The sequence below is a fragment of the Gadus chalcogrammus genome, chromosome 1 (assembly GCF_026213295.1).
Source record: "Gadus chalcogrammus isolate NIFS_2021 chromosome 1, NIFS_Gcha_1.0, whole genome shotgun sequence".
In the NCBI taxonomy this organism is placed as follows: Eukaryota; Metazoa; Chordata; class Actinopteri; order Gadiformes; family Gadidae; genus Gadus; species Gadus chalcogrammus.
In genome coordinates, this window is record NC_079412.1 from 22,650,723 (window position 1) to 22,668,533 (window position 17,811).

Sequence of the window (17,811 nt, forward strand, 5' to 3'; positions counted from 1 at the left end):
ACTATTCAGGATGGGATGCAACGAGGTGAATAAGCAGTCACACATTTTTCGGATGTTGTCGAAATTCGTGTTGGTTTCCGATAGATGTCGAATATTTCGCAAATGATTGCTTATTCAACTTCTAACAAGGTAGACATATTTGGTTAAAATACTGAATTAAAGTAACGGCTGATTATAAAAGGATTGAGATTATTGATGTTTAAGTTTTTTTTTTTTGCCTTTTTGGTTGGACCGTTGTATGACTACTGGCTTTGGACGGGTTACCATGGATACCTGTGAACATTGAAATAAGAGGCGTTCAGGTGGATTGGTGGCGGGTCAGTGCAGATGAAGCTCTCTGTACAGATACAAGGAGGGATGGAACTGAAGGCTCCTAGTCTCCCCCACGGGTGACATTCACCCACCATTGAAACAACACAAACCAACAGTGATGACCCAACCCTATATTGCTTTATGGGATCGCTTATGATCCTGACCCGAGGTCAGCCCTCTGAGTCATCCCTCTCTCCTTCTCTCTGTCGCTCTGTGTGTCGCTCTACCGGCACTGCGACAGCATGACCTTGTTGATGAAGTTGATGATGGCGGAGGCGGGCTGCTCGGGGTCCAGCTCGGCGAACAGGTGGCAGACGTTCTCCGCCACGTTGCCGGGCTTACGGGCCACGAAGCCGAACACCCTGGGAGGGGGGGGGGGAGAGAGAGAGAGAGAGAGAGAGAGAGAGAGAGAGAGAGAGGGGGGGGTGAGAGAGAGAGAGAGGGAGAGAGAGGTGGGGGGTGAGAGAGGGAGGAGAACATAGGGAAAGTAAGGAGTAAGAGGGAGGGAGAGAGAGGGGGAGAGAGAGAGAGAGAGAGAGAGAGAGAGAGAGGGGGGGGGGGTGAGAGAGAGAGAGAGGGAGAGAGAGGGGGGGGGGTGAGAGAGGGAGGAGAACATAGGGAAAGTAAGGAGTAAGAGGGAGGGAGAGAGAGGGGGAGAGAGAGAGAGAGAGAGAGAGAGAGAGAGAGGGGGGGGGTGAGAGAGAGAGAGAGAGAGAGAGGGGGGGGGGGTGAGAGAGAGAGAGAGAGGGGGGGGGGGGGTGAGAGAGAGAGAGGGAGAGAGAGGGGGGGGGTGAGAGAGGGAGGGGAACATAGGGAAAGTAAGGAGTAAGAGGGAGGGAGAGAGAGAAGACATGGGATGGTCGAGAAGGGAGGGGAAATTAGAAAATGGAGGAGGGAGGGTGTTTGAGAGGGAAGGGGACAATAAGAGTTGAGTTTAATAAGACACGAGAGATATGGAAAAGGGATACACATGATTAAGGTGGTGGATAAAATCTGTTCCTGAGTTTTCCTCCTGTGTTGATGTGCGCAGTGCTGTGGAAGTATTAGTAAGTCATGTTTGTTTGTTTTGGCCGAGGCTCAGACAGTATCGACGTCCATGCAACATTCCTTAACACAATCAAATAAACAGCCACAGGCAGTTCTGCAACAACATAGAGTTGACCAGATACTAGTTAACCACTTGAGGACTAACTAGAGGTGGTAGCAGTGGATTGGAGCAGAGCCTCTACTACAGAAAGGAAATCTGACGTCTGGTCAAACTTACACACACACACACACACACACACACACACACACACACACACACACACACACACACACACACACACACACACACACACACACACACACACACACACACACACACACACACACACACACACACACACACAGCTTACTCATTCATTGTCAACAACACATTCATTCACTATCTCACACACACACACACACAGAGTACTTACTGGACAGATTTGTTGTCTGAGTTAGCCCACCTAGATCAGCGAGAGAGGGAGACAGAGAGAGAGAGCTCTAGCTAAGACGTACACTAATTGCAAGGCATAAGCTCACATACAACAGCCGAAGAACAGATGTCACAAACGGCGTCGTTCTCCATGCATGTGTGGTGCGCGCACAGAAACAAACATGCTTATGCACACATGACAGAAAGGTTGACACGTGTCCATGCAACGTGTCACAGCTCACAGCTCTGTCTCACGGTCACGGCGGACGCAGTGAAAGAATGCGATGACTGCCATGATTTGTAATTGTGGCCGCGGTGGTTTCTAGCCGGGGACAAGGCGGGTTTGTCTGGTCTAAACAAGGGGGTTTGGTGTCTTGTGGGGCCCACCTCCTGTCCTTTGGGTCGATGCTGCTGTACGTCACGCTGGTTACCGGGTAGTGTCGTCTGAAGAACAGCCTGTAAGTGGAACACAGAGAGCAGGGGGGTGATGGGTCACCAGGCATTAGCAATCAATCAGGAGAGTCAGTCACGTGAGTGTTGCTGCTGTGGCCTCTGATTCACCTACGTGACCTACATAACCTCTACCGGTCACTCGAGATGACGAGACCTCATACATCCCAAGGTGACTATTTGAATGGCAGTCAAAGCTATCATAGTCTAGTCTGAATATGAAGAATCATCGAATATACATGAAATATATTGATGCATATTATATAATTTGTGTTTGTAGTTTAACCACTTTGACTCTGCAGCAGCGTATATTAATCGCATGTTAAAGGTGACATGTTATACCACCAGGTATTATATATATATATATATATATACCACTATTTCAAGCCGTTTTGAAAATATGGTTCTTCTGACATCACATGTGGGCGTCCTACATCTAGGTGGACACTTGTGATGTCAGAAGAGGCCGATTATTAAAACGGCTTGTAACGGCTAATCACACTCACACCTGGTGGTACAATATGTCCCCCTTAAGGCCCAATCCCATTTCTACCCCTTACCCCTTTCCCCTTACCCCTCCCTCTTGTTTTGAAGGGGTAAGGGGAAGGGGGGCAGGGGTAAGGGGAAGGGTTAAGGGGTAGAAATGGGATTGGGCCTAAGCTTTAAACGCGAGCCTGGCTTTCCCTGGGTGGGCGGGGCTTTCAGAGCGTAGGTGGGGAGGAGTGTTCGTCACAAATCACAAATCTTGCATCTGCTCGTGCTTTAAACAAAGCTGAGCAGCACTTGAACAGAGTGAAGCTAGCGGCGGCGGTGGTGTCGTCCGTACCTGCGCTGGCTGTCCGTCAGGGTGATCCCCTGGGCCGTCACCTTGAACTGGACCACGGTGGCGGCGGGCCGCGGGCTCCGGCCCATGGTGGCGTCCGTCGCCTTGGCGATGGCCTGGGGCCCCGTCAGGGACTCGGTCTCCACGGAGTTCAGGTACAGCACGTTACAGGCTGCAGGAGGGGGAAAGAGAGAGAGAGTGAGGGGCGGTCGGGAACTCTGACGACCAATCGGATGAGGGCATTAGTTCCTGGTGCCTGAATCTTAAACCACACTATATAATTCTCTGCCTGGAAGGATTTAATTGAACTAATTTGTTTTACACATACATCTGTATTCATAGTGATATTATGATGAGCTTTAGAAGTAGCACGAGTATTTTTATATATTGTTAATTAGCACATTAACCAAGGACATGCATTCTCCATCCCCTACAAACTGCTGAAAAAGTATCCTGTACTTTTTCCGATATAGAATAGGCCTGATCTAGGATCAGCCTGAGAGATGAGGATCCCGTGGCAATAAGACCAGTTTGAACCAGTGTAGCTCTGATCTAGGGTCTGTTCTGGGTGTGAGCCGCTCACCTGCTCCCTGTTTCAGCAGGTCGGCGGCGCTGCTCATGTTACTGGGGGGGTGCACCTCCTGGCCCACTCCTATCAGCTCTGACAGGGGGGGGGGGGGGGGGAGAACACACAACCACACGTTTAAACCTCCTGCGCGGATACTATAGTCGCTTTTATAGTTATTACTATTATCGAGACTACATAATTCCAGCTTAATTCTCCTACATTTTCTGCTTCGGAAACGACATTCATCTATTTCAGTTCCCATTTTATCCATAACGTTTAGCAAAGAACTTATTCTGTGGTTTGTAGCACAAATATGTCTTAAAAACTAGCGGCAAATGTTGATCAACGGATTTTGGGGTTTTGTTCCCTTAGCTTTTCTCCTGGTGATGTTTTCGGTTGAACGGATCAGTGCAGTACCCCACTGAACCCGGTACGGGGTGGGGGATAGGAAGCAGACCTTTGTCGGGGATCCTCAGGGTGCAGGGCAGAGAGATGGGGGTGATGGAGTGCTGGTAGACCAGCGCAGAGAGGCTCCCTGTGGGCGACAGCACAACGTCAGACAGTCGGATCACATCAGCGCTCCACTCACTCTTTGTGGGTGGGGCAGGGTATTTAAACTGCCAGGGTGCGGAGGTCGATTCCCATTACGCAAAAACTAACTGTAAAGGGCTGATGTTGTTGTGAATCAGACAGACGGTATATCCAACTATTTACCGGTGCAAATTTAAAGGTGACATATTATGCCACCAGGTGCACACATCTAGGTGGACGCGCCCACTTGTAAATTCAGATGAGGCAGATTTCCAAAACGGCTTGTCACACTCTCACACCTGGTGGTATAATATGTCACCTTTTAATATTTAACGTAGTATTGGACCCAAAGTGACCTACAATGTGTTGAGACACGTTAAAGAGCCGGTTGGGTTCAGGCGTCTTGCCTAAGGTCTCCTACGACCAGGCTGACCCACCCAGACCCTCTGAGCTGGAGGTCAAGCTCCCTGTGGTCACTAGTACACGATCTATTCAAAGGCTCAGAGCTCCGCAGGCGAGGGGGGGGGGGGGGGGACGACCTACCGAAGTAGGGCTCGTTCTGGCAGCCCTTGATCTTGACCCCGCGCGACCCCGTCTCGATCAGGAAGTGTCTGACCAGCTGCTCCTGGGGGTCCACCACTGTGACGCACAGGAAGTAATGGTTACCAAGGGCAACACGGAAACGCTACGTTTTGAACCGAAAACCAAAACTGTAAATCGCTAGATTAATGAATGTAGTGTTGTTTGTGGTTAGATAGTGAAACAGCACAAAGTTATAAGAAATAATCCAAATTAAAGAAGAGTGCAGTTCTCCTCGTAGTAAACGTGTTTTGAGTCTCCTCCTACCTTTGCTGCTGTGATTGGATATGTTGGCAGGGGGCGTGGCCACCTTGAGGGCCAGCCCATAGGCCCCCTGGAACGAGTTGCTGTCCCTTATAAGGAAGGCCCCTGGCTCTCGCTCCTTCAGGGCCGCGATCGCTACGGCAGAAATAAATCACCACACGTCAGGGAGGGTGGAAGGTCATTTGTCCTTGACTCGTGTGACTCGTGTTCAACTATTCAGTAACTTAACAGGTGCCTTTGTACAAAGCAACATAAGGTGAACTCCGATGCATAAACATCCATTTGAAAGGGAAATAGAAATGAATTATCCACATGCAATTTGATACAATATCACCATGGTCATGCCTACTATCTAGGCCGCCGTTCTACCCCCGTGTTCAATCTCATATAATAATTAATATCTTATTGTTTTGAATAAAATGAACCGTTGTAGCACCTTGTTCTCTGGAGATGGACGGCTTGTACCAGAACCTCGAGCTGTCCTGGACGAACTTGACGCTCACTCTGGTGGGGCTCTCGGGCCCCACCGCCTCGGTCTGGCCACCAGAGGGCGCCAGCTCGCCCACGGTGGGGGAGAAGGTGACGTGGTGCTGCTGCTGCTGCTGCTGGGGGGCGACGGAGGAGGCGGAGGAGAGTCGCCCCAGGGTGCCCGCCGGCCCGTCGCCCTCGGGGGACCCGGGCTGGCTGGGGTGCCGGCGTTTCTCCGGCAGCGGGGGCTGGGGGTGGGAGAGGGTGGCGTAGCAGTGGGGGGCGCCCCCCGTCTGGGGCTGGGCGTAGAGGCTAGCCGGGTAGCCGCCGTGTGCCGGCGGGGACCTGTCGGCGGGCCCCGGGGCGAGGGCCCCCCCCCCGGGGTGGTAGTGGTGCTGCTGGCCGTTGCTGGCCCCGTGGTGGTTCGTCGTGGGGGGCTGGTGGGGGGGCTGATGGGGGTCCGAGCCGCTCAGCATCAGCCTCCTGCCCAGGGTGGCGAAGCCGGGCACCGGGGAGTCGGACAGAGGGGAGGTGTCGGTGCTGCTGGAGGCGGGCTGAGGGGAGGAGCCGGACCCCCGGGCGGGGGACTCGGGCGCGGGCGCCGTGGAACCGGCGTTGGGTGTGGGCGCGTCCTGGACGTTGGGGGTCCCGTTGGGGGTCCCGTTGGGGGTCCCGTTGACCCGGGTGGGGCTCTCGGGGTGGACCGTCGCCTGGGTGACCACGTGCTGAGCTTTTAGGTCCCGGGCGGGGCCGGGGCTCTGGGGGGCCGACTCCATGGACGGGTCGCTCGAGGCGGGCCCCTGGGTTGGGGGGGCCGGGTCGGAGAGGGCCGGGGAGACGTGGTTCACCGGTACGGGCGCGGCGGCGGCGGCGGCGATGGCGGCGGACGGGTCCAGCTCGTGGTCCGGGGAGGCGTGCGGCGCCGAGCCGGGCGCCGACGGGTCGGCGGTGGCACCGCAGCGCTCGCCGGGCTCCCCTCGCGTGGTCGCCACGACGACCTGCGAGCACTGGTCCTTGGGGCGCGGCGGCGGCGGCGGCGAGGAGGAGGGGTCCGGGAGGTGGGTGCGGGGCGGGGCCACGGGCGCCGGGTGGGACGGGGGGGCGGGGTCGTAGTCCCCGTTGAGGATGTCGGTGGTCCGGATCTCCTCCTCCCTGAGGCCTGAGCTGGCGCTGCAGAGGAGGACAGAACAGGGTCACGTCATCCATGGACCACACCAGACAGACAGCGGGACGCTGTGTGTCCAGGACATCTGTCTACGGCCTGACAGGCCTTTGGACTATTAAATTCATTGCCGTCAGGCACTCAGCAATGTTCCATTGCGTCAATCGCGTGTCAATACAAGATGTGGCAAATCAGTAAGGTATGGGGTCGGGCAGGCGGACCTTGTTAAACATCAATGGGTTTGAAAAGGGACGCACAACGTTTGATCGCTGGGCCACTGCTTTCAGTTATGGAAAACATTCGTTAGCAAAGAGCATCAAATGAATGTCTGGGAAGTTTTAGAATAGACTTTGATGACCAGGTGAGAATTTGACGTACTATCCAACATCTACGTCACGCTGCTTAAAGGAGACCTGTTATACCACCAGGTGTGAGTGTGATTAGCCGCTACGGGCCTACCCAGCGGACCGTAGCAGACGTTGCTCATCCATCCGTCACACATCTAGGTGGACACGCCCACTTGTGATGTCAGAAGAGGCGGAGTTTCAAAACGTCTTAACGGCTAATCCCACTCACACCTGGTGGTATGATATGGGGGGGGACGGGGGGGGGCAGGGGGAGGAGAGAGACGCGGCAGACCCTACCTCTCCGGGGGGCACATGGGGCTGCTGGTGTGGACGGGGGTGGGGGGTCCGGACATGTCTGAGGGGGTGGAGCAGGCCGCCCCGGGCCGGTGGACCCTCTTGAAGGAGCCCTGGGTGATGTGGTCCCTCCAGCCCACGCTCTCGCCCGAGCTGCGCAGGGCATCTAGGGGAGGGGGGGGGGGGGGATAGGTCAGAGGTCATGGAGGGGGGGGGGGGGTGGTCTTATTTATGATCTCCGTCCTCGGACTCTCCTCACCTGTCACGTGGGCGTCGGAGCCGGGCGGCGGCTGGCCGTGCTCGGGGGCCCCGTTGCCGTGGTGACCGCCGGGGGGCAGCGGCGAGGTGGACTCGGACTGGTAGCCCGAGGCGTAGCCGCGGCTCTCGGCGGGCGAGGGCTGGTAGGGCGAGTAGGGGCAGGCCTGGCGCGGCGTCTGGTAGCCGCTGCTGCCGCTGCTGTACTTGAGGTCCAGGTGGGAGTGGGCGTGGGAGCGCGACGCCTCAGGGTAGGCGGCGTGGCCCGGCGGCAGGGGGTCGAAGGTGAACGCGGCGGCGGCGGCGGGCGGCAGGTCGTGCGGGCGCCCGTGCGGCGCGAAGGACGCCACGGTGGCGCGGCGGTGCCAGTACTCGCGCTCCCACTGCAGGTGGGCCTCGCGCTCGCGCTCCCAGTGCAGGGACAGCTCTCTGGCCCGCCGCGGCCCCGCCCCCTGCTGCGAGTCCCGGTTCTCCCAGTGGTGCAGCTCCCCCGGAGCCCCGCCCCTCTGCGGAAGCTCCGCCCCTCGGTGCTGTAGCTCCGCCTCCCGCTCCCAGGGGTCCAGGCGGATGGCGTGGTAGGCGGCGGTGGCGGCGTCCTCCTCCTCGTCCCTGCGCACGCCGCAGTCCCGGCACGGGCAGCCGGGGGGTGCCATGCCGCCCTCCAGCAGCAGGGGGTCCGGGTAGGCGGGGCCCTTGTTGCCGTGGTGATGGTAGACGTGGGCGGGCGGCGGCGGGTGCGGGTGGTGGAGGTGGTGGGGGTGGGGGTGGTGGTAGGGGCTGCCGTAGTCCTCGCCGCGGCACAGCAGGCGCCCGGGGGCGGAGAGGGGGTGCAGGTCGGCGGGGGGGTAGGGGTAGAGGTGGCGGCCGGGGGGGCTGGAGTCGGAGCAGGGGCGGTGCAGGTAGTGGGTCTGGCCGGCGTGGCGGTCCCACACCAGGTCGGGCGGGGGGAGGGGCTGGTGGGGGTGGGGGCTGTAGTGCTGGCACAGGTCCAGGTGGGAGGGCAGGCCGGACTTGGGGCTGGGGGGGGGTAAAGATGGAAGAGGCAGGATTAATTAAACAGATCTGCCCCGACGACTCGAAAGGTCAAATGATAAATGTCAATCAAAGACAACGAATTAAAAGACTATCGTAAAATCAACGTATAAGAAGGTCAAATAATAAATATACCTGTGCAGTTGAATAAAAAGCGTTTTTGAGTCCTGATTTAAGAGAGTGTTTAGGCAGAGCTTCGATGTTCTCAGAAGTTAGTTCCCTTCCTCTGAGATTCAGAGCTTAAAACCAAAGTGGCCGGACCCAGGTAGCTGCAAGGTTCAGGGTTCAAACCCCAATGTCCTCAACCTCATCTGTCGGCACCCTAGAGCAAGATGCCCGTGCCCCTACCAACACATTGCACTAAATCTCCTCTCATCTCCAAACGCTTATCCGGGGTCGGGTCGATGGGACAGCAGCTCCAGCAGGGGGCGCCAGACTTCCCTTTTATAGTTAAGGTCAACAGTAAACGACGGCACTAACGCCCCGTGCCCACTACCTCCGTCAGTTGTCCGTTGCCCATTGACTTTGAATGGGGACGGTCGCGCAATGCATTGTGGATCCGTCCGTTGACTTGGAGCGTTCGCCACCGTCAGAAAGTTGAAAAATGTTCAACTTTTTCGGCAGCGACGGTTCCGTCATCCAATCAGATCGCGTATGCAAATTTAAGCACTGTGACGCGACTCGGGCTCTGACGATACTGGAAAGGGGGAAAGCGGGTCTTCTTGCCTCGCAACAAGCAGGAAGAAGCGGGAAGAACCCGGCGAAGCGATTTGATTGGCTGACGGTTGCCTCTGCAAAGACTACTCCCCCATCCGTCAGCCACGCCTTCCCACGTCCGTTGACTGACGGTGCAGTGGGCACGAGGCGTAAGCACCACACTAGGTGCGTTTCCATCCCCCTGATTTTATGCGAACTTTGAAGTATCGAATCAGTAAACGGTGATGGCAACACCAAAATTCGCATAAAAATCCTCTAATTCACAAAAAGGTTTATCCGGTCGCTTGAGTTGGTTTTGAGAAATGGGAAAGAGAGTAAATTCGCAAAATGGGAGATGGAAACACACTTTTCGAAACGGCTGTGACGTAGCGAACTTTGAACACACAGGACTGACAGTCTTTCCGATTTCCGCATAACGACCGGCCATAGCAACCCTGCCGACATCAACGTGTAACGTAATCACCCGATTCCGCTCCAACCACTTGATGGAAACGCTAATTCGAAAGACTTTTTTGCAAACTTTCTAAAGTTTTGCATCACCTTTTTAGATGGAAACGCAGCTAGTGTGGCTCACCTGGCGGAGGGCGTGGCCCCGTGGTGCCCGTTGGTGCCCGGCGCCCGGTCCAGGCAGTACCCGTTTGGCATGAGGAGGGTGCGGTCGCAGCCGGGCTGGGCGCAGCGCTGGGACCGGTACCCCGCCCTGCAGGAGCACGAGCGCCCCAGCCTCATCGTCCCCGACGACGGCTCCGAGGGCAGCGAGTCGCCGTCGTCCAGGATGGCGGTCTCGCGCTCGCCGTCGCGGCTCCCGCCCCCTTCGATGCCGCCGAGCATGCGGTCGAGCTCCTCCCTCTCCTGCCGGGTGGGCGGCGAGGGGCGGAGCTTGTCGGCCTGCTGGATGGACGACTGGTTGGAGTGGGCGGAGAAGGTGGAGGAGTCGCAGCTGGCGGACGTGAGCGGGTGATTGGGTCGCTCGTCGACGAACCCGCCCCCCGGGCTGCTGCCATTGGTGGAGCTGAGCGAGCCGGAGTTGGGGCAGCGGCGCTTCTTGATCTGGGCGTAGAGGCTGCCGTCCACCGGCCCTCGCGTGTGGGCGATGTCTGGGGGGGAGGGGGGGGGGACAGTGGGTCAAAGGTCAGGGAAGAATGGAGAACGGAGCAGGGAAGAGAACGGAACAGACGGAGAACGGACCAGGGAAGAGAACGGACCAGGGAAGAGAACGGACCAGGGAAGAGAACGGACCAGGGAAGAGAACGGACCAGGGAAGAACTGAGCAGTGAATTTTCAACGCTGGTGGTGTTCAGATAATGTGCTGCAATCGAAAAACTGGTGTTCACTCCAGTAGACCATTGCAGTGTGATTCGATTATTCATAAAGGAAGAGATCTCAGCTCCATCTACTCACCAGACTGACGGCACAATACCCCGAGAGAGGGTATCAAATTCTTACCAATAGGTCAACGTTTCTACAATACATAACTCAAAATGATTAAGCGATTATATTTGTTCTCTTGGCCCTAAAAAATGTAAAGTCCACAGGCCGGGTGTTTCATAATCACGACGGCCCGTCATGGCCTGCCCGGGCGTCTGCTAGTGATTCTCCGATTAACCTCCAGATGTTTGTGTGAAGGATCGCTGCGCTGAGCGACTCTGAATCACGATGCAGAGCGGCCGGGATTCCAACGCGCGTCAGCAGACCGGGGCCGAGAGGAGAGAGAGTGTTTGCTGTGACGACCGGAGGAAAAGAGTGTTGTGTTGTGACGACCGGTGACACCCATTCGTCCCCAGAGGGTTTAGAGTCAGGGTTAGGGTTAGGGCTCACCTTCCAGGCTGTCCTGGAAGCGCTCGTTGAAGTTCTCGTAGGAGTCCCAGCGCACCACGGGGTCGCCCGTGTTGTAGTCGACGGTGACGGCCGGGTCGTTCTTCTGGATCTCTCGGCCTGCAGGGAACAAGCGTTCATGTGTTGCTATGTGTTGTTTGGAACGATGGCTCGGCTGGGGTTGGATTAGTGTTTTAATGGGAGTGGTGGTGGATACAGTCAGGCATGTTGGGGAGTACGGTCAGGGGCTAATCTAATCTCATATCGTCTATTGAGTCTTTCAGCGGATGCTTGAAGGATATCGAGGGACTTAAAGGGGCTTCAGAAACATCATTCAGGCGCAGGTAGACGTTTGGCTCGTTGCAGTAGACATTGAGCTACCACTACACCATCCATGTCACTTTATTTGCCTTTTAGTTCTCTCTGCTTTGTTTTCTTACCAGTGCTCTGTTTCAATCAAGAAACACTATGGAATATTAGCCCCTTAATTATATCCAATATACTTAAATGTACTTTAAGTAAAAAGTGTAAGGCACCTAAAAAGACGGGAACCAACCTTTGATCTTCTCCGGCCCAGAGGAGAAGACGAACTCCACCGTGGCATCTGATGGGAACCTCTCGTCTGAGGGGAAGAGCAAATCATTCATACGTTAAAATGCTGTCCAAGAGATATCAACACAACTCTTTGTCTTTTTCCTAGAACTTGTATTCATTGCAGTCAGTTGAAAAGTGTAAGTATTACATTTCTCTGCCAACTGAAAACCTGGCATAGGGTGACATTGGATTCTACTCACTCCCTCCTTTGTATAAACAAATCAAGTATACGATTCATACCGTACCATTTATAAAAAGGGAAATCCTGGCCCTGGTGTCGCAGTTGTAGCTTTTACTACCTTGTGTACTTTATGAATCATCCATAGGTGTTTCCAACAGGTGAATGAACATTCCCCTCACCTCTTCTGGCCTAATGGAAGGGCAGCTCCGTACAGTGGCTTCTCTGTACCTCAACGCTTTAACTACTAACTACTCACTCGCTTCACACAGAGGGTGAAACCAAGCAAAGGAAATGAGGCAAGGAGCGTGTGTATTTCGGAATCAGGCAATAATCCAGCACGCACTGTGACTTTCCTTGTTTTTTCCGTGCTTCTCCCCAGGGAAACTTTGTTCCAACAAACACGCAGCCCTCATAAGTATAAAAACAAGACAACATCTCCCCAGAGGGCAGTTGCTTCATCATTTGGTCCGATACAGAGATTAAGAAACAACCGTTTAACGGATTAAAAAAACACAGCCAGCTCCTTACCTCAGTGCTAAAACGTTATTTGCTCTGACACGCTACAATAGTGTGAATTCATCCCCTGCATGGCCCTCTTCCCAGAGAACGGCCGCTATTAGGACGATTAGTCCAGCGCGGTGATTTACATTTCCACTATTAAAGAGGTTTTTATTCGTGAACGGGCAGTAAGGGCCCATTCAGAACGGGTGAAACCAAGGGCCTTATTGAGCCCCCAAACCCCTCAGGGGCGCGTGTTATGGGTCCTGTCTCCCACCAGGGCCACCGCACGAGGCCCCCGTCCCGCCTGGCTGGTTGTGAGACGCACTGGTGCGTGCAGAGCCTATAAAACGCGGGGGAAGGTACTCAATACGGCAGTTCATTCGCTTTTCTTCGCTGACATCATTGTCATTAGTCTTGTCTTGGCTTTAATAAGGCTGGGTGGGGCGGAGGTGGAGCGCATTATTCCAACCCTGGTCGGACCCAGAGGGGTGGTGTTTTCAGTTTTACCAGACCGTGAAAGTAAATTCAGTCTCTGAGTCCCTCTGTGATTGGTCACTGGGACGCCAGTTAGGGAAAAAATATCTTACCAGTTGTGCACTGCCTAGTTCGTGTCAAAACACTCACCTGCCTGCATGAAACTATGTGCACATTTTCGTTTAATGGCATATTATTTATGATTGCCCTGGCAATCATCGTAATTCCCTTCATGAATGCACACACGCACACACACACACACACACACACACACACACACACACACACACACACACACACACACACACACACACACACACACACACACACACCTTCCACTTCTCCCAGTATGACTCCTCAACCCCCCCTCCCCCCCTCTAGTCCTTCCCCCATCATTCGTTTTCTCATCCATCGGTTCCCATTCATTTCTCTCCTCCTCCTCCTCCTCCTCCTCCTCCTCCTCCTCCTCCTCCTCCTCCTCCTCCTCCTCCTCCTCCTCCTCCTCCTCCTCCTCCTCCTCCTCACCTGTGCAGGCCTCATCCAGCTCGCTCTTGCCGAACCAGAGCTGACTTCCATGCACGGTGCACGTGTGGAACTGCAGCCGGAACACGGTGTCCCTGTCGGCCGTCTGGGCTCGCCTGTGGTAGCACTTCACCTGCAGGGGGCAGCAGAGGGACGAGAGAAAGAGAGTCAATGGCAATCTAAGCAGCAGAGCAAGCGAAGTTACTTTGAAGAAAAAACGTTAAGATATGGGGCAGTTTGTGATTGGCAGCTGTTGGATTGTATCTAATTTATGAGATTGACATAATATCTGAAATGTTATGCGTTCAAAACCCAGGGTGCCCTATAAACCCTTCCTCCTTACATGTATCTCATAGTAAAAATAGAATGCTGGGATCAGACTACACAATATTTGTGTCTTTAACGATGGACACCTTGTCAAATTAGGCAACTCCATCTTTAGGACATGAAGTTTTCCCGCTCAGGCCTAAAGTTCACCTGGGATTGGGCAGGAGGGGTCAGTATGTATCCGCCCGCATCCCTGTACACGTGGTGGGAGTTGACCGACCATGCGACAATGCTAAAATAATCCAGACACCAGACTTTAAGCCAGGGTGTCGTAGCGCATCCCAGACGACGCATCGCAACGGTTGACCATGTTCCCCTAAACGGGAAACGACCCTCCTGATGTTCATAGTCGGCTGCCACGCAGGAAAACTGTCTGGGATGCCAGACTCTCTGAATCGGGCTGATATTGTGTAGTCTGATCCCAGCGTAAATTGTGCCGCTGAATAGGAAGCGTCTTCTAAATAGTACGTTAAGGCGAGTATGGCAAACGTCGGGTCTTTACCATAGTAGTAATTACATTGAACTGGCTCTGGTGCCCTGTGTGCCTTTTTAAAGGTCTGTGAGGCTTGAAGGACACTCACCATGATGTCACCTTTCAGCAGCAGAGCTGGGTCCACGGTCACACACAGACGCCTTCCACCCGTGCCCTGCAGATCACTGTGGTGGACACACACACACACACACACACGCACACACGCACACACACACACACGCACAAAACTTCAATCTCCGTTTAATCCTGTAATGTAGACTCTAGAAGGACAGTCAGTACTATGTGTGATACTGAGTACTTGTGAGGCAGCGGGTTAGTGTCTAGCCGTAGTTTATGTCAGTATAATGTGTGATACTGAGTACTTGTGAGTTTATGAGCGGGTTCTGGACTCACTATATGCCGGAGGTGTAGACCAACTGCATGGACTGGTAGATCTTCACAAACGGGTAGTAACCTGAGAGATGGAAAGAGAGAGAGAAAGATGCATACAAAGATAATTGGATTAAATAGATACACACATGTCATGGACACACTCTGACACATACACACAGTCACACATGGACACACAGATACATTATCACTCTCGCTCTCTCGCTGACTCACACACCTTGTTCTCCCTGAAAGTTGGGGAGGGAAGGGATGAGGACCTGATGGAGGAAGAGGGGGCTGCTGTTCATCTTGATCGCCCCAGAGAGCAGACCCCCAAAGTAATAGATATACCTGAGAGAGGGAGAGAGAGAGAGAGAGAGGGAGAGAGAGAGAGAGAGAGGGAGAGGGAGATGGAGAGGGAAAGAGAGAGAGAGAGAGAGAGGGAGGGAGGGAGGAGGGAGGGAGAGAGAGAGAGAGAGAGAGAGAGAGGGAGAGAGAGTGAGAGGGAAAGAGAGGGAGAGAGAGGGAGAGAGAGAGAGAGAGAGAGATGGAGAGGGAAAGAGAGAGAGAGAGAGGGAGAGGGAAAGAGAGGGAGAGAGAGAGAGTGAGAGGGAAAGAGAGTGAGAGAGAGTGAGAGAGAGGGAGAGGGAGAGAGAGAGGGAGACGTACAGAGAGAGAGAAAAAAGAGGTACAGAGAGATGATGGAGATGTATTTAGAGTGAGAAAGGAGGGAAGGGGAGAGAGAAAGCGAGAGAGGGGGGGTAAAGAAGGAAAGATTGAGACGTGGGCAAGACAAACAAGGAGGGTGGAGAGAGGGATGTTATTGGGAATAATCGTTATGTTTTAATTGGTCCCAGCCCCGGATTGGGTTCCACGGGGGAAAACAGCAGCATAAGCGGGCAGATGAATTCCACCTCCTCTGCGTGGAATGGGTTGTGCGTTGGAGAGGAACGGCGTTCATAAGGCCAAAACAAGTTCATCTGTAATCTGGGTGTGTGGGTGCATGGAGTAATGAATGAAAACACTATATCCACACTGTATCACTGTAAACACTGTATCCTACTCCTACTCCTACTCCTCCCTACCTGTTCTGGGACGGCTGAAGCGATGAAGAAACCTTATCTTCACAGAACTTCCTCATGGCCAGGGTACTGAGCGCCTGGTCCGCCCTGCTCACACACACACACATAGACACACAGACGCACACACACATACACACACACACACGCACGCACGCACGTGCGCACAGACCCACACCAAACCCATGCAGACTATCAGAATAGGTTTCACAATGTTTTTGATATGTATATATATGAGATTGTCTTTTTATCATCTGTTCCATCTTCACAACATAGAGACACACAGTGACCTACCCTGCAGATATCTTGCTGTAGTGCATGTATGCAGCCATTATCACACCAGTTTTACCCTTGTTGCCCTGTTAGGAGAGAGAGAGACAAAGAGACATAGAGCAAGAGAGACAGACAGACCGAGAGAGGAGGGAGAGGGATGAGACTACCGTTACATGATCAAGTCCCCAAAATAACTCGGTAGTCACATTCTTGTATGGTGAAGCTATGCGGTTTTGTGATAAAGGAATGAAGGCAGAGGCTAATGACCCCGGAGACAGTAGACAACTGCTAGAGTCTATCAAACTGTTGTTTAGAGAGAGGGGGGGGGGGGGGGGGGGAGAGAGAGAGTGAGAGCGGCTAATGAAGTGCGAGAGAGGAGATGGTAGTTAGAGAGAGAGAAAGATATAGAGAGAGGGAGAAAAATTGGGAGAGAGTGGGAAGGAGGTAACGAGAGCATGATAACGGGAGGGAGAGGAAGGGAAAGATAGCGAGAGAGGGCGGTGATAAGAGAGCGATAAAGGGGAGATAGGGAGTTTTCCCGCTAAAACACAGCTGGAAAAACGATACGATAAAAAAAATGAGAACAAATTAAAAAGCTCCCTGCAGAGTACTTTTTTTTTCTACAGTCTGGGTGTTCTTTACTTCCTGTCACATTCCAGAGAACATTCCACATGCAGATTCCTTCAGCGTCCCCCTGGGACACCGGGAACACACTCCCGGGAACCTCAGCACTGCCTGTTACCGTGACGATGAATAAACATGGCCAAGAGTCCCCAGAACGATGGTGATTGGTTGGATGTGGGTAGTTGCTGAACATTTAGCCAGTATAGCCCTAGCCCTTATGTAGGGCCGGAATGGTAGTAGTTGTAGTAGTTGTAGTAGTTGTGATGTAATCACGAGCTAATTACTACAATGTCTACAAAGGTACCATTGTGTCTCTCTGAAGCACGCCCTCCCTCGCAGTCACCAGATTCCCCCCCCCCCCCCCCCGGTGGTCGTGACCCTCGATTGACCTCTGACCTTGCAGTGCAGGACCACCACGTGCTGGGGGTCGGAGGTCAGCCAGGTCTCCATGGCCTTGCACATGGCACAGATCTTGTCCAGGGGGGGTGCGTGGAGGTCAGGCCAGCCAAAGTCATGGACCTGTTGGTGCAGGGAATGGGAGCCGCAGTGTTTTAGATTTAGTGCTGTTGGTCGCAGTAGATCAACCATAATAACAATAATAATAATAATATGTTTATTTTATATTGCGCCTTTCTCACACTCAAGGACGCTTTACAGAGGCATGAGCACACGCGAGGCAAGACCGTACACGGAATGTTTACGTTGGTGCAAATAATACATACTAAATATTTAAAATATAAAGCGCAATGGTTTTTGTTGTGACATATGTCAAAACTGTGTTTTATATGTGTCACTCAAATCGGTTTATTTAGAGGTATTTTTTGGGTGCACATCTGGAAGAGGAGGTAGCTGGATGTTGTGGGTGTAAGGTTGGATTACTTCAATACATTTAGTTGTTTGTAACTGAACGCTCTGCACACCAAATGATAAAAGTGAGAAATACAAAAGAGAAGAGAGTGACTGTTACCTTTGGATTCAGACGGCTGATGTCGTGTCGCTTTTCAGACAGGTTGAAGAGCTGGGAAACACATAGAGGTGATATAGCTTGTCATACAGTACTATCAATGCAGTACAGTACATGTATCAATATGTAGTATCATTTAAATCTTCATTCAATGTAGTGGCAGGGCAGTTTAGTAGCTAGGCAGTCAGATGCTCTCAACCCAAGCCGCGTATCAAGGCCATTGATCTGAACTCAGTGTAAGTCGTTTTGGAGGAAAATGTGTGAACTCAAATTATTAATTGTAAACGATCTTGAGCAAAGCTCCTATTTCACCGTCTCTTCTCCCTATATTCAT

General features: G+C 53.3%; 1 protein-coding gene across 1 annotated transcript in view; it reads right to left on the reverse strand.

The window, feature by feature from the left end:
* Nucleotides 1-198: 198 nt before the first annotated feature.
* The window catches only part of tns2a (tensin 2a), a 56,709-nt gene continuing 39,096 nt past the window's right edge, over nt 199-17,811 (reverse strand). Inside the window, exons 8-29 of the mRNA XM_056593328.1 lie at nt 17,481-17,531; nt 16,910-17,032; nt 15,911-15,975; nt 15,623-15,706; nt 14,776-14,888; nt 14,562-14,622; nt 14,257-14,332; nt 13,352-13,481; nt 11,633-11,698; nt 11,080-11,196; nt 9,836-10,358; nt 7,517-8,529; nt 7,261-7,423; nt 5,423-6,624; nt 4,990-5,121; nt 4,687-4,782; nt 4,070-4,147; nt 3,628-3,705; nt 3,048-3,216; nt 2,159-2,227; nt 1,773-1,802; nt 199-674 (exon numbers count right to left, since the gene is read on the reverse strand). Coding sequence (XP_056449303.1) covers nt 536-674; nt 1,773-1,802; nt 2,159-2,227; nt 3,048-3,216; nt 3,628-3,705; nt 4,070-4,147; nt 4,687-4,782; nt 4,990-5,121; nt 5,423-6,624; nt 7,261-7,423; nt 7,517-8,529; nt 9,836-10,358; nt 11,080-11,196; nt 11,633-11,698; nt 13,352-13,481; nt 14,257-14,332; nt 14,562-14,622; nt 14,776-14,888; nt 15,623-15,706; nt 15,911-15,975; nt 16,910-17,032; nt 17,481-17,531 — 4,578 coding nt within the window. The 3' untranslated portion in view covers nt 199-535. The remainder of the gene's footprint in view (nt 675-1,772; nt 1,803-2,158; nt 2,228-3,047; nt 3,217-3,627; nt 3,706-4,069; nt 4,148-4,686; nt 4,783-4,989; nt 5,122-5,422; nt 6,625-7,260; nt 7,424-7,516; nt 8,530-9,835; nt 10,359-11,079; nt 11,197-11,632; nt 11,699-13,351; nt 13,482-14,256; nt 14,333-14,561; nt 14,623-14,775; nt 14,889-15,622; nt 15,707-15,910; nt 15,976-16,909; nt 17,033-17,480; nt 17,532-17,811) is intronic.